The sequence below is a fragment of the Sander lucioperca genome, chromosome 7 (assembly GCF_008315115.2).
Source record: "Sander lucioperca isolate FBNREF2018 chromosome 7, SLUC_FBN_1.2, whole genome shotgun sequence".
Taxonomy (NCBI): domain Eukaryota; kingdom Metazoa; phylum Chordata; class Actinopteri; order Perciformes; family Percidae; genus Sander; species Sander lucioperca.
The window spans coordinates 24,961,981-24,976,733 of NC_050179.1; the positions used below are offsets into that span (position 1 = coordinate 24,961,981).

Below are 14,753 nucleotides of genomic sequence, written 5' to 3' on the forward strand. Positions count from 1 at the left end.
TTCAAAGGGGATGGTGTGTTTGATGTCTCTGTTCACTGTTTGTAGTGTCACTGTAGATGTATAATATAATATATATATAATAGTATAATATATTTGCATTGTGTGTGTGTGTGTGTGTGTGTGTGTGTGTGTGTGTGTAACATACATAGTGTTGGTTCTCTATACAATATGTAAGATGTATGGATGGTTCCAGCATGCAGTGCGTTTACATGCACTTTAGTAATGTGATTATTTCTCACACTCTGCAGTCACCTGATTCCATAAACGAAAAAGTTTTTTTCATTTACCCCTATGACTCTTCCAATGGGACCTCTCACCCAACGCGTTAAATACATTTGTATTTTATACAGATGCTGCATAATGAATTAGCTGTGTGACCAACATCCAACAGTACTTTCATTTCATGTGTTGCTCAGACAAGGCGGTGCCCCCCGAGCTGCCCATAGTGATCGACCACGTCGCCCTGAAAGACATCCTGGGACCTCCGCTGTTTGAAATGGAGGTAAGCAGGACCAACAGAGGTCCACAATTGCAGAAAGCTGTGCACAATTAACCTCCATATATTATTTTATTTTTTTACTGTGGCTGTCTGAACTTTCTAGAGCGCTCTTGCAGCTCATGGATATAAAGGCAGCCTGTGACGATGTTTTACAGCTCCACAACAGCTGCTGTACTTAAAGTCAGAATAATGCAGTTTGCCTTCCAGCAGGCATTTTCTCTCTCTCTCTCTCTTTTTGTTTTCTTCTCATAATTAGTCTCTCTCATCCCTCTTTTCGTCGTTCTCCCTCTACGCTTCTCTCGCCCTCCTTTTATACCTTTTCATCTTACTTCCCTCTCTCCCTCCTTCACTAACATGTTGGCCTTGTGTTTCACATTCATTCTTGAATTGTTGAAATTATTGAAAAGATGACAAACCCTCCTTTGTCAAGCTGCTCTGTTTTATCTTCTGATTATTCCACCAACTACAGCTTGGTGTGTGTGTGTGTGTGTGTGTGTGTGTGTGTGTGTGTGTGTTGGAAGGTATCTGAGAGGCTCACCCTGCCCGGTGTGGCTGTGGGCCTGGCCTGGACCCCCCTCGGTGGGGAGATCCTGTTTGTGGAGGCCAGTCGAATGGAGGGAGAAGGTCAGCTCACTTTAACCGGTCAGCTGGGAGACGTTATGAAAGAATCCGCCCATTTGGCCATCAGCTGGCTCAGGGCCAACGCTAAAACCTACCAGCTCACCAACAGTGAGTTCACACAGATGTTGACGTTGATGCACTGTACATGCCTTTGCAGAATCCCATAATTCACAGAATACAAATCGTCTTTCAAACCCGACATTTGTCTGGGTTTGAACAGTGGTGGGAGGTCCAGACCCGCTAGAAGCAACAGACATCCACCTCCACTTCCCTGCTGGAGCTGTCACCAAGGATGGCCCTTCTGCAGGTGTTACCATAGTAACCTGCCTAGCCTCGCTGTTTAGCGGCCGATTGGTGAGATCAGACGTTGCCATGACAGGAGAGATCACCTTAAGAGGGCTGGTGCTGCCGGTGGGTTTTCACATTTCAACCATAGACTGTAAAATAGTGGATGTAGAATTGTGACGTCATCCATTGGTTTGTGGGCTGCTGTTTTGAAGCCGAATTTGGCGATACGGGCGTCGCGGGAGGGTGGAGCTGGGGAGGGTGACACGGGCCAAGCCATTTTTGTTTATGGTTGTAACAACGCTGCGCAACGCTAATCACTAAAAAGGGAAAGTTGACGGTTTTCACCCCTTCTGAAGCGAGTCATCCGGCAGAGTTTTACCGGCGGGTAAACGCGGACCTCCGAGTACTGGCTCCATTCATCTGCATCTACCGCAGTACAGAAAATCTTGGTTGACATTAGAGATGAGCCGATACCGATACCAGTATCGGTATCGGCTCCGACACTGCCTAAAACGCTGGTATCGGGAAGTACTGGAGTTTATGCACCGATCCGATACCACATAATAAAGCCCTAAAGAAAATCTACGTTAAAGTAGTTTATTTATGTTCTTTTTCCGTTATAACTGACTGTCAAACTGGAGAATAAAAGAAAGTTCTGGGGCGTTCATTATTTGTGTTTGTTCATGTTTCACAAAGAGTTTAACCTGAGCCAGACTGACAACAAAGATAGAAATAATATCACATCCATACAGGGATAGTAGTATACAGTTGTTAAAACATAATAAAATATATGACACACTGGTAGTGTGGTATCAGAATCGGTATCGGGAAGCAAAAAATGGTATCGGACCACAACAAAACACACAGTGAGAGGGTTAAAGTTTAAGATAACACGGACAACACCAAAAAACAAGTTCAAGGCTATTTTAATGTACAGTACACAGGGCCATGGTTAGCATTGCTAAGCCTCTGTCCTGATTGACAGGTTGATGTGTAGCCACGCCCCTAAAGCATCCGTTGCTTTATTGTCAATTTTAAAATAAATGAGACCATATTTTACAAAATGAGCATCATGCTGTATTGAAGAAGACAACCAGTGCAACCACTTACAACCAGTGGTGTCGCCCCCTGCTGAACATTATATAGAAGGCACATCCAGCACTTTTGGCTTAACTTTTCAGGCCCGGAAGCTCCATCCATTATTTTTGCAGTCTATGATTTCAACACATAATACGATGTAAACCCGTCCACAGTTTTAACAGACGGGATTGGTCTGTTTTCCTCAGGTGGGCGGAATCAAGGACAAGGTCCTGGCGGCCCACAGGGCAGGAGTGAAGAGCGTCATCCTCCCTAAACGCAACGAGAAGGACCTGGAGGAGCTCCCGGCTAACGTCCGAGCCGACCTCGACTTTGTCACGGCTGCGAACCTGGACCAGGTCCTGAACGCCGCCTTTGATGGAGGGTTTCCAGGGACAGCCAGCACCCACACACACCCTCAGCTGAGCAGCAAACTGTAACCCGCTGATGAAAACACACACACACACACACACACACACACACATTCAAATGATTACTTTCCTAGTGAAGAGATAATTTGAGGTAAATGAAGCTACAATTCAGAGTCAAGCCCTGTAGGAGGATTCGGTCAAACTTTACATGGACAAGTGTTACATCGTTGTTATTCACATATTGGCTGTACAGCCATTCACAGCCAGCTTGATGGTGTTTTAAGCCCCCGTTGTTGACTTCAAGGCAGCGCTGCGACCGTCGATTTCAAGGCACCTAACCCTAACCATTGCCTAATCCAAACACCTCACAGCCAAGACTCGATCCAGGTCACGTCACCACTGTGTGTAATCATGTTGGTGCGTTTAAGAGTTCAGCCTTAGTTTTTCGAGACCGACTGGCTGCTGTTTTCTCGGATATTTGCATTATATTAACAGCCCTGCTGTAGCCAAGTGGAGTGGATGTAAGCTTATTAAAGCCTCAACACATTGGTGAGCAACTACAGCACCCTGTTGATTTAGCTTGATTGTTAAAGTTTGTGCTGAAAAGAAAGGTAAAGTAAAGGTAAATTTGCTGATATGTTTTGCTTTTCGTAAGTGATTGAGGCTGATGAGATGTGATCAGATGGTCTGATGGTGTGGTGCAGCCTGATTCCAGCTATTTCGGTTTTACCAGTTCTTGTAAATGCACATGTTGAAATTTCTTAGCTGTGCAAATGTTGCAACAACTGTTAACAAAAGACTACTATTTAGTTTGATCATACTGTTAAGTATCAGATCCCCTGCTGAGGCCCTGCCTGCCTGAGGTGTGGAAACAATTTCCCTGGACAAATATTCTTATTCCATTTATCTGGCAAAAGTGATCAGACCTATTTAATGTCTGGAATCCTGTGCACCTGTGGGCATTGTATGAGCTGACATTGTATGGAGAAAGATTAAGGGTTGGATAATTCCAAGGTAGAAAAGGTAGAAACCTTCCATGGGAAGTAACGAGTATAAAATGAAAATATCGGGGTTACCTGCTCAGGCTGTATTTACCATGTCATGTGTAGATAGAAACAAACCTTTACAAAGAGACAAAATCCATTAATTTGCTGAATACATCCATTCATTTGTCAAATGCATACAACGTGAGTGAGCTAGCTAGTAGTGACAGACCGATTTTATCGGCCGGCCCATATATCGGGCCGATATTTGCGTTTTTACATGTATCGGCATCGGCCAATACGCGGCTGCTGCGTTCGCCGATAGTTTTTTCCCGGCATTATTTACAGACAGGCGTCCGCAGGCAGCTCTGTGTTGCTGGAGACGCTGCAGTTCACGTGCACACCATGCACTGCCCCTCCCCCACTAGCACCATGGCAGTCTTAAATTACAAATCTTTATTTCAATGGCTACTTTTCAGGTTTATTGTTTTCTTAAATGATTTAAATGTGTCGACAAAGGACATTTTGTGATGACCTGATTATATCTGTCTTATAATATGTCAGCAAGCAATGCATCATCAAGGCTGTGTTGTAGATGTTGATGAAAGCCTTTTACCCTTGCACAGTTAACCATATGCAGTGTACCCATCCATATGATGCACATTGCACACATAATTTGGGTGATATCAATGTAAGATGATTGCAGAAGTGACACTGATCTGTGTTTTTGTTTATTATTTTTAAAGAAATGGCAGAGCAGATTCCGAAAACAAATCCAGTGTGGCAGGGTTTACATTTTTATGATGTAACCTGAGGGAGCAAAAGCAGTATCGGCTCCAAATATCGGCTCAAGAAAATCGGCAGCCCGTATCGGTCATCGGCTAAGGCTGATGAAAAGAAAAACAGTATTGGCACTAAAGAATCCATATCGGTCCATCCCTACTAGCTAGCTAACGAGTTAACTAATGGGGAAGGGTAGTTTTGAAAATTCAAGCTGACGATGTGGGCTGTGTGCAAACTCAGGGGCCTGGTTTTCACCTGGTATTAAAATCCGATCTGAGTGATCAGATCACAAGTGGACGCCTCTAAGTACAGGTGTAAATGCACCCAGGACGCATTGAGACACGATCACTAAAACCACATTCAGAAGTGGTCTGATCCGCAAGTGTCCACATTCTTATAGCAGTGAGACCGGGAATGTCTCCTGAGCCACATTGAACACTACTCAACTGTGAGCGGAACTACCTACTCATTCAAAGTATTTTTCATGCCACAGAAACCACTGAATGAATGTTTTGAATGTTATTAACATGCTGTGCTGCCTGCTCTTATATCCCCGGCTGTCTGGAGCTCTGTGCAGAGCTGTTTATTAGAAAAGGCAGCCGCCGTTCTACAATAATGTTATTTTTAGTTTCACAAAACGTCCCCGAATTCACCAATATGTAAGATATTACTCAGTCCTTCCAGAAAAATGCGGAGATTTTTTGTGATTGTTGCGGGCAAAAATCCTTGATTATGCGGCACGTTTTCTTAAAAAATGCGTTGGAATATGCGGGATATTTATGCAATTTTATGCGATGAAATTGCGGGAACTTGTAAAAATTGCGGGAACTTGTAAAAATTGCGGGAACTTGCAAAAACTGCGGTGTCATCATGGCTTCATCGCGGGGTTTGCAGCTTTTCGATGATGTTCACATCGCGTAAATACGTCACTTCATAACGTTCCCATGGCAACAGGGGAAAATGGCTGCTCTTGCGTGAAGTAAATGCCACATTTTTCAATTTTCTGCTAAGATATATGTGACTTTTTTGCAACGAAAATGCGGGGATTATGAAATCATGCAAGCCCCGCATATTTTGCGCGGAAATTTATGCGGCGAAAGTGAAGCCTATTTGAAAAAATGCGGCCCCCACATAAATATGCAGACTTTGGCTGATTATGCATTAAATTATGCGATCGCATAATCGCGTTTTTCTGGAGGGTTCAAAGGAGCGGATGTAAAACTATTTTGCACACTAAAAGTCCCTGAATGCTTTTTTTTATGAGGCTGCAAAATTAAGGAAATGTTGGGTCTTCATCAACGTAACGTAACGTAACGTAACACGACTCCTATAAACGGACATGAAATGTAAAATGAAGTAGATATAATATAGAAACTAAACTTCAGCCCACATATATCCAGTAAGAAGCTGCAAATATACTGAGAGCTGAACACACGGGACTTTTCAAATGTCTTTATCTCCTGCAGAGGACCCGCCGCCCGTCAGTAGACAGCCTTCTGTCGGCACACAGACAGTAGTCAGCGCTTTTTCATTAGTCATCCCAAGTTTCTAACTAATAAAGATTTATTGTCAGTAACAACTGACATTTATAAACTCGCTCACACACAACCAGCCTATATGCAAACGGAAATGATGAACTGTATGTGTTTATTTGCATACAGAGCGGGGAAGTGAGATCCGATCACAGGACGCATTTGGAGACACATTGTGCTGCCAGGTGAAAACACACACACCTCGAGCTGTCCACTTGTGATCCCATCACTCAGGACAGATGTTAAAACCAGGTCAAAACAGGCCCTCAGGGTTTAAAGTGAGCACCTAATTTATAAAGAAAATGTTTAACAATAAAGAATGAATGAAAATAGATGAATTAAAGCTTTCGTGCCTAACTTTTTTTATGTTAATGAATGTCCTTTACTTATTCAAGCACAGGATTAGCATTACCTGGTGACCTCTAGTCATTTGTAATAATTGGTCTGAGGTTGTCTGTGATCTTAATCCCGTGTGAATCGGCCATGTCTGTAATTTGTCAAGTAAAAGATAAAGATAGAGAAACTTGGTGCGCAATCATGTGGATGCAACAGTGTTGTTGTCATTTGTTGTCACTTAGAAATCCTCATGGGGGAGACAGAAACTATGCACTGTAGCGTTAAAACTCTTCACTTAGCATGCTCAATTAAGCTACACATGGTAACGGCTAGCTAGCAAAAACTGGGAGAAGATGTTAACAAGTTGTGTTACGGGCTTTCGCGTCGGGGTCCTGATCTGATTGTATTCGCTATAACAACCGCCTCACTCTACATTATCCCTTACATAATGATGGTCAATGCTGAGTGGCACAAGTTACAGCAGGGAGAAGAGGATGAGGAGGAAGGGAGAACTACCAAACAACTGAATCTTCTTTTGAGGAGGAATGGTAAGAAGTTATCCTATGTAGTAACTTTTCAATAATGGTTAAAATTGCCTGTTGATTTATAATATGAACTGAAGTACATTGCCCTTTATCATGCTTGTCGGTGCTGCTGTTTAGCTAGCAGGCCACATTTGTCTGACGACTCATTCATTTTACTATAGGTAAATAAAACTGCACCACAGTTGTGGTAAGTAACTAAGTACATTTACTCATGTACTGTACTTAAGTACAGTTTTGAGGTACTTGTACTGTACTTGAGTATTTCCACAGTACTTCTACTCCACTACATCTCAGAGGGAAATATTGTACTTTTTTGACAGCTTTAGTTACTTTGCAGATTCAGGTTAATAATACAAAATATAAAAAAAATGTGAATGTATTACTATAGGTTAAACTACTAAGCAGTATATAAAATAATTACAATTTGTTATATATACATCTGAAATGAGACATTCTACATAATGAGTACTTTTACTTTCTGTACTTCAAGTGGTTAGTTGATGCTAATAAGTCTGTACTTTTATTTAAGTGTAATTTTGAATGCAGGATTTTTACTTATAACAAAGAATTTTAACACTGTAATAATGCTAGTATTAAGTACACGATCTTAATATTAAAGATGGGTGGTGTAGAAAACTGTAGCACTAATAACTTCGACACAACTCTGATTTCAAACTAAACCGAGATGCACTTGTGTCTTATTAAAGGACGCACAAAATGAACCTAGGGGTTAATAACACGTGTACCAAGTCGACCGTTCTCTGGGATATGTTTTCATGCTAATCGAATGTGTATGTAGCTTGAAACAAGCTAGCGCAAACCGCTGATTAGCTTAACGCTAGGCATTTCGGAGCACTGGAAGAGTAAAAATAAATCGCTATTTTATACCACTAAGAAGGCTCAAAATAGCACCACACTTCAACGGTAGCATAATGAGGGTCCCTGGGAAAACAGTCATGACTAGTCGAACCACGAACGCCGTGCAACCAGTAACACAGCTCAAGCAGGGCGTTTGTGGTTCGACTGATCGTGACTGTTTTCCCAAGATGGCGATTGCCTGTATACTCGAAGGTAATGTCTTTATAAACTATCTTTTTAATAAACTGTCTGTACACTTACAAAGTTCTCAATGCTTCGGTTTACATGTAGGGACCCTCATTATGCTACCATGGAAGTGTGGCACTATTTTGAGCCTTGTTGGTGGTATAAAATAGCAATTTATTTTTACTCTACCAGTACCCCGAATGCCTAGCGTTAAGCTAATCAGCGGTTCGCGCTAGCTTGTTTCAAGCTACATACACATTCGATTAGCATGAAAACATATCCCAGAGAAAAGTCGACTCGGTACACGTGTTATTAACCCCTAGGTTCATTTTGCGCCGGAATTGTCCTTTAAATAACAAAAAATTGAGAGTTAAATTAAAGACGCTTGGAATCTTGAGAAAGTGCATCTTTTTATTCCTTCAGATGTCCTTGTCCTTCAGTGAGGGACAATTAAATGCACACAGCAGGGGTACAACTGTATCAGTATGTGTGAACATGTATCCCAGCTGAATTCACTCTGAAGCAGAAACATTTGATTTTCAACTCTGTGCTACAGATGGGATTGTTTTTCCCCTCCCCTGTAGCGATATAATGTGAAACACTAGCGTGCAGTGTGGTTTTTCCATATTTAGACAGCCATGAAAAGATTAATGGACCCATGCACAAATGCATGAATAAAAGCCAAGAACATCAAAAGAGTGATGCGTGTACATAACAGATTTTGCAAACAGCACCTGTGTGCATTCTAGCAATGTACTTTATTGTAACAAAATATGCAAAAGCTGTGCGCCGGGGCAGCTCACCTGGTAGAGCGCTCGCCCATATACAGAGGAGGCTCAGCCCTCGACGTAGCGGGTTCGGTTCCGGCCTGTGGCCCTTTGCTGCATCATTCCCCCTCTCTGCCCTGTCACGTCTAAGCTGTACTATCAAAAATAAAGGCCTAAAACAAAAAAAAAATGCAAACACCAGCAGTGCTGTTTTTATCAATGTGAAGGATTAATCTTAGTTTTTGTTGTGTTGTTCATTTTTCAAATGATAAAAAACAAAAATAAAAATAAATATTTAACATTAATCCATATGTGTCTCTGTGTATTTGTGTCATCATTACATTGTAAGTAGCAAAAAAACAAAACAAATACATCAAATCCATAAACGTAGCCATAGTGAGAAATACAGAGTTATTGTGTGGTCTTACTGTAATTAATTTTGTATCAATTCATTTGGCAATGGCTTGAATGTAACAGACATTTATTAATATAAAATAGTTGTGCACTATAGCTTTAAGTTGTTATGGCGAACTTGTTAGCAAACATTTGCTTATTTACACATCCAGCAGAAAAAGAAAACTATTCACCTGGAGTCTTGTTTCTGGCCACCTGATGAATGTCCAATGTTTTTTAGCTGTTTTTGCTCTTCTCCAACTCCTGAAGAAAATACCTGGCTCTTTAACTGCTAAATGCTTCACTATGTTCACCAGATAGTCGCTAGTCTATATCGACTTATTGACAGCGTTTCATTTCTGGGATTGTTCAGGTGCCACCGGAAATTCCACCGGATGTCCCTCATTTTCAGCCGGATGTCCAGTGGAGGATGGATACCCGACCTGAGCCCGATGGGACCCGATGGGACCTGACAGTACCCAAGGGGCCGGGTTTGGACAGATATTTAGAAATATTGTTCAGGTTCGGGTCGGGCTCGGTCACATCAGTGCGATAAGGCATTGGACATTTTAAATTTAAAACCGCTTATTATGTACTGCGCGTCTGTGCACTGATGCTTAATAAAAGCTGGCTTTCCACACAAACAAACGTACAGTACATGTGTCATTAGTATGAGAAAAAAAAGAGATTTTAAATGTGTTGGTCTCGGACATAAATATCTTAATGCCTGTCGGGCTCGGGTCGAGTTCGGTTACTGCTCTGTTGGACGCGGGCCGGGCTCGGACAGAAAAATCCGATCCGCACTCTAATGTCCAGCACCTTCCGTTTTCTTTGTGTTGCCATCCAACTCTTGTGGATTTATGAGGACTATGGTTAACTGCTCCTCAGATCTCAGCAGGGTAAATCCAGACAGCTAGCTAGACTATCTGTCCTGAGTTTTCTGTTGCACGACTAAAACAACCTTTAAACGTACACGTTCCACCAAAACAAGTTCCTTCCCGAGGCTATTACCATCGGCGCCGTTGCTCCGTCCGGTGCTTAGCGTCGCCCAAGACGATTGTGATTTGGTTTAAAGAAATGCCAATAAACCAGAGCACGTTTCTTTCCCATCCCGGAATGCTGTGTGGACTAGCCAGACCTTCCTCTGCAGCGCTGTGGACGAGGGTCTGACAATGCGAGACTAACCAGTCGCTAACTGTGCCAGTCTGCCATTTGGTGCTGGGCAGCTAGTATGCACAGGGCACAACTACTCAGTGTCAGAGGGGTATGCAGCAACAATTTTGGTGACCAGTATGTTCAAAGTGCTTTACATGAAAACAGATTAAAAAATTAAAAACAGATAAAATACGAGAATAAAAGTTACAGTGCAGTATAAGAAATTAAACATTAAAGAGCAGTTAAAACAGTTAAATATATAAAAGCAGATACAATAGGAATTTCTCTTTATATGCTTATATAGTCATACAGTGTCAACAATGCAACTTCAGTATAAGAAATGAACAGTTATTTAAAGAAAGGCAACATCAAAAAGATAGGTCTTCAGCCTTGATTTAAAAGAACTGAGAGTTGCAGCAGACCTGCAGTTTTCTGGGAGTTTGTTCCAGATATGTGGAGCATAGAAACTAAACGCTGCTTCCCCCTGTTTAGTTCTGACTCTGGGGACAACAAGCAGACCTGTCCCAGACGACCTGAGAGGTCTGGGTGGGTCATAGCGTAGCAGCAAATCAGAAATGTATTTTGGCCCTAAACCGTTTAGTGATTTATAAACCAGCAAAAGTATTTTGAAATCAATTCTTTGAGACACTGGAAGCTAGTGTAGAGACTTCAGTACTGGAGTGATGTGATCCACTTTCTTGGTGTTAGTGAGGACTCGAGCAGCAGCGTTCTGAATCAGCTACAGCTGTCTGATTTTTTTAGGGAGACCTGTAAAGACACCGTTACAGTAGTCAAGTCTACTGAAGATAAAAGCATGGACAAGTTTTTCCAAATCCTGCTGAGACATAAGTCCTTTAACCCTTGATATATTTTTAAGGTGGTAATAGGCTGACTTTGTAATTGTCTTAATGTGGCTGTTAAAATTCAGGTCTGAGTCCATGACTACCAAGATTTCTGGCTTTGTCTGTTGTTTTTAACATTATCGTTTGAAGCTGAGTGCTGACTTTAATCGTTCTTCTTTTGCTCCAAAAACAACCACCTCAGTTTTTTTCTTCATTTAATTTAAGAAGGTTCTGGCACATCCAGTCGTTAATTTGTTCAATGCACATATTCAGTTGTTGGACTATAGTCCCCTGACGATAAGGTTATGTAAATTTGTGTGTCATCCGCATAACTATGGTAACTTATTTTGTTGTTTTCCATAATCTGAGCCAGTGGAAGCAGATGTTAAACAGAAGAGGCCCCAGAACTGAGCCTTGGGGAACTCCGCACGTCATATTTGTATGCTCAGATGTATAATTCCCTATAGACACAAAGTAGTCCCTATTCTTTAAATAGGATTCCAGCCACTTTAGTACTGGGCCAGAAAGGCCAACCCAGTTTTCCAATCGGTCTAGTAATATGTCATGGTCGACCGTATCAAATGCAGCACTGAGATCAAGTAATACTAAGACTGTAGTTTTGCCACTGTCTGTGTTTAAGTGGATGTCATTAAAGACTTTAACAAGAGCTATCTCAGTGCTGTGGTGTGGTCGAAAACCTGACTGGAAGGCATCAAAACTTTTTAGTGACAAGAAAAGGTTGAGTTGTTGATGATTTTACTTAAAAATGGAAGGTTTGATATTGGCCTATAGTTGCTCATTAGTGACGTGTCTAGGTTGTTCTTTTTTAGGAATGGCTTGATGACTGCAGTTTTCAGGGCCTGTGGGAAGATGCCTGAGAGAAGAGACGTGTTTACAATCTGTAGAAGATCAGACGCCAAACAATTCGAAACATTTTTGAAAACACCCGTTGGTAGAATATCAAGAAAACAGGAGGAGGTTTTCAGATGTTCTATAATGTCCTCCAGGTTTTTATGGTTGATCATATGAAACTGTGTCATATTGGAATTTGTTTTCTGTGAACACTGTGACAGCACATATCCTGTACTTAATACAGAGGCACTGACTGTCTAATTTTCTGAATTTTGTCTTTGAAGAAGGAGGCAAAGTCATTGCAAGCCTTGGTAGACAACAGTTCAGATGCTACTGGTACTGGAGGGTTTGTTAACCTGTCAACAGTAGCAAACAAAGCACGTGAATTATTATTGTTTCTGGTGATAATGTCTGAGAAGAAAGACCGCCTTGCATTCCTTAGTTCCAAATTATAAATGCGAAGTCTCTCTTTTTAGGTGTTAAAATGGATCTGGAGATTAGTTTTTCGCCACCTGCGTTCAGCTTTTCGACACTCTCTTTTTTCTCTTCTCACCACTATAACATTTCTCCATGGAGATCTTTTCTTACCAGAGACAGCTTTGACCTTAGTGGGAGCAATGGCATCAATAACATTTGTAATTTTTTAGTTGAAATTGTCTACAAGCTCAGTGACTGAGACCCCAGTGAGGGCGGGTGTGGAGGAGAAAAGCTGAATGAATGTTTCAGTGGTGTTTTCAGTGATATACCGTTTTCTGATTAACTTAGTTTGAACACTTTTGGGCACCGAGATAGTGCCGTTAAAGAAAACACAGGAATGATCAGAGAGAGCAAAATCAGTCACCACAACCTTGGAAATGTTCAAACCCTTGGAGATAATCAAGTCCAGAGTGTGCCCCTTATTGTGCGTGGGCTCCGTCACATGCTGAGTCAGTCCATAGTTCTCAAAAGCACAACACAGTTCTTTGGTCCCTCTGTCCTGGGGGTTGTCAACATGAATGTTAAAATCACCAGCAATAATTACACAGTCAAAGTTAATACAGATTATAGACAGCAGTTCAGTGAAGTCGTCAAAGAAGGTTGCACAGTATTTAGGTGGCCTGTAGATATTTAGAAGTATAGCTTGAGGGGAGGACCTTAGCTGAAGAGCCACATATTCAAAAGAAGCAAAATTTCCATAAGCTATTTGCATACATTGGAATGAGTCATTAAACAAAATAGCGACTCCACCTCCTTTCTTATTCACTCTATTCTCACTCATAAAACTGAAGTTAGGGGGAGCTGACTCATTGAGAACAGCAGCACTGTTATTATGGTCTAACCAGGTTTCAGTTAAAAACATAAAATCAAGATTGTGTTTAATAATAAAATTATTGATTAAAAATGATTTTCCAGCCAAAGACCTGCCGTTTAGTAAAGGCAAGTGTTAGCGTGTTTTCATTTTTTGGGACAGGCTGTGGCTGACGAGGAATGGATGCTAAATTTGCTAAGTTTGCAGTTAAGTGCTTATTTGCCATTCTTTTTCTATTACCTGTCACAACATAAATTGAGGAAGAATTTAATACACAGGGCCCGGGCTTGTCTTGGAAAGAGTCATGAGTGCTACTAGGCGTGCAGCCTGGACCTGGCCCATATCAGTTAATGCTTGCTGCATTTTGTACACAAGCATCCTTATCAGTTTGGGGAGAAGGAGTTAGCTGCCATCCTGGTAGAGGTGCCTGGCATTTTATTTTTGGCTGGGGGCAAATGATGGGAGAAGGAAGGGGGGCATACATGGTTCCAGCATGACACACGAACGTCCACACACATGACGAAATTAAGTGTAGTCCTACCAGATTGGAGTGGGCGGTTGGGCAACTAGAGTTTGTCCCACCATGCAATGCACAAAGGGAATGGAGGAGAAGCTCACAGGTAGAAACGATTGTAGTGGTCAGTGCTGAGAAGGTTCCAGTAGCATCTCAGACAACAAAAAGTCTTAAATGATTTGAATGATTTATGAAAGTATCCAATGTCAACGGTAAAGTGCATTGATTTCTTGTTTACTAACAGCAAACATTGTATACTATGTTAATTTGTAGGCCACAACGCAGCCCGGGGTGGGTAATAGGGAGAATTGGGAGAATTCCCGGTGGGCCGCTTCACATTTGGGCCGGTCGAGGAATTTATTTTTTGACATTTGTCACGTTAAACGTGTAGTATACTCGCCGTTCCCGAGTATGACGTCATGGGAGCACCGTAACTATTTACACTCGCACGTGGTCTTCTTCAGTTGGTGGCGCAACTGAGGAAAGGCTACCGACTTTGCTATTTCTATGGACTAGAAGAAGAAGAAAAAGGTAAACAATGGCGAAGAGAAGAAGAGAAACACTTTGAATACTTAAGAATGTCTGCACAACGATTCGATGACCTACTTCATCGGATCAAGCCTTTCATTCACCATAAAAGAACTCATCTTAACCCAGTATGTTTACAAGAGAGACTTGCAGTCACTCTCGAGAGTCCTGGCATCCGGTTGCCCTCGAATTATCCATGCTTCCTGTTTCTGCTTTGTCGTGAGGCGCTGAAAAAAATAGAGTGGCGCACGACCTCTGGTCGCGCACTTAAAATCCTGGTGCGCCAGCGCGATCTACGTCATTTTGACGTCACATTGGCTCGCGACAGGTCGGGT

At 41.9% G+C, this 14,753-nt stretch overlaps 1 protein-coding gene across 1 annotated transcript in view; it reads left to right on the top strand.

Moving 5' to 3' along the window:
* Positions 1-4,003, top strand: part of lonp2 (lon peptidase 2, peroxisomal) — a 29,600-nt gene extending 25,597 nt beyond the window's left edge. Inside the window, exons 14-18 of the mRNA XM_031294820.2 lie at positions 417-502; positions 1,021-1,228; positions 1,341-1,531; positions 2,695-3,683; positions 3,720-4,003. Of these exons, the coding sequence (XP_031150680.1) occupies positions 417-502; positions 1,021-1,228; positions 1,341-1,531; positions 2,695-2,925 (716 nt within the window). The 3' untranslated portion in view covers positions 2,926-3,683; positions 3,720-4,003. The remainder of the gene's footprint in view (positions 1-416; positions 503-1,020; positions 1,229-1,340; positions 1,532-2,694; positions 3,684-3,719) is intronic.
* Positions 4,004-14,753: the final 10,750 nt, after the last annotated feature.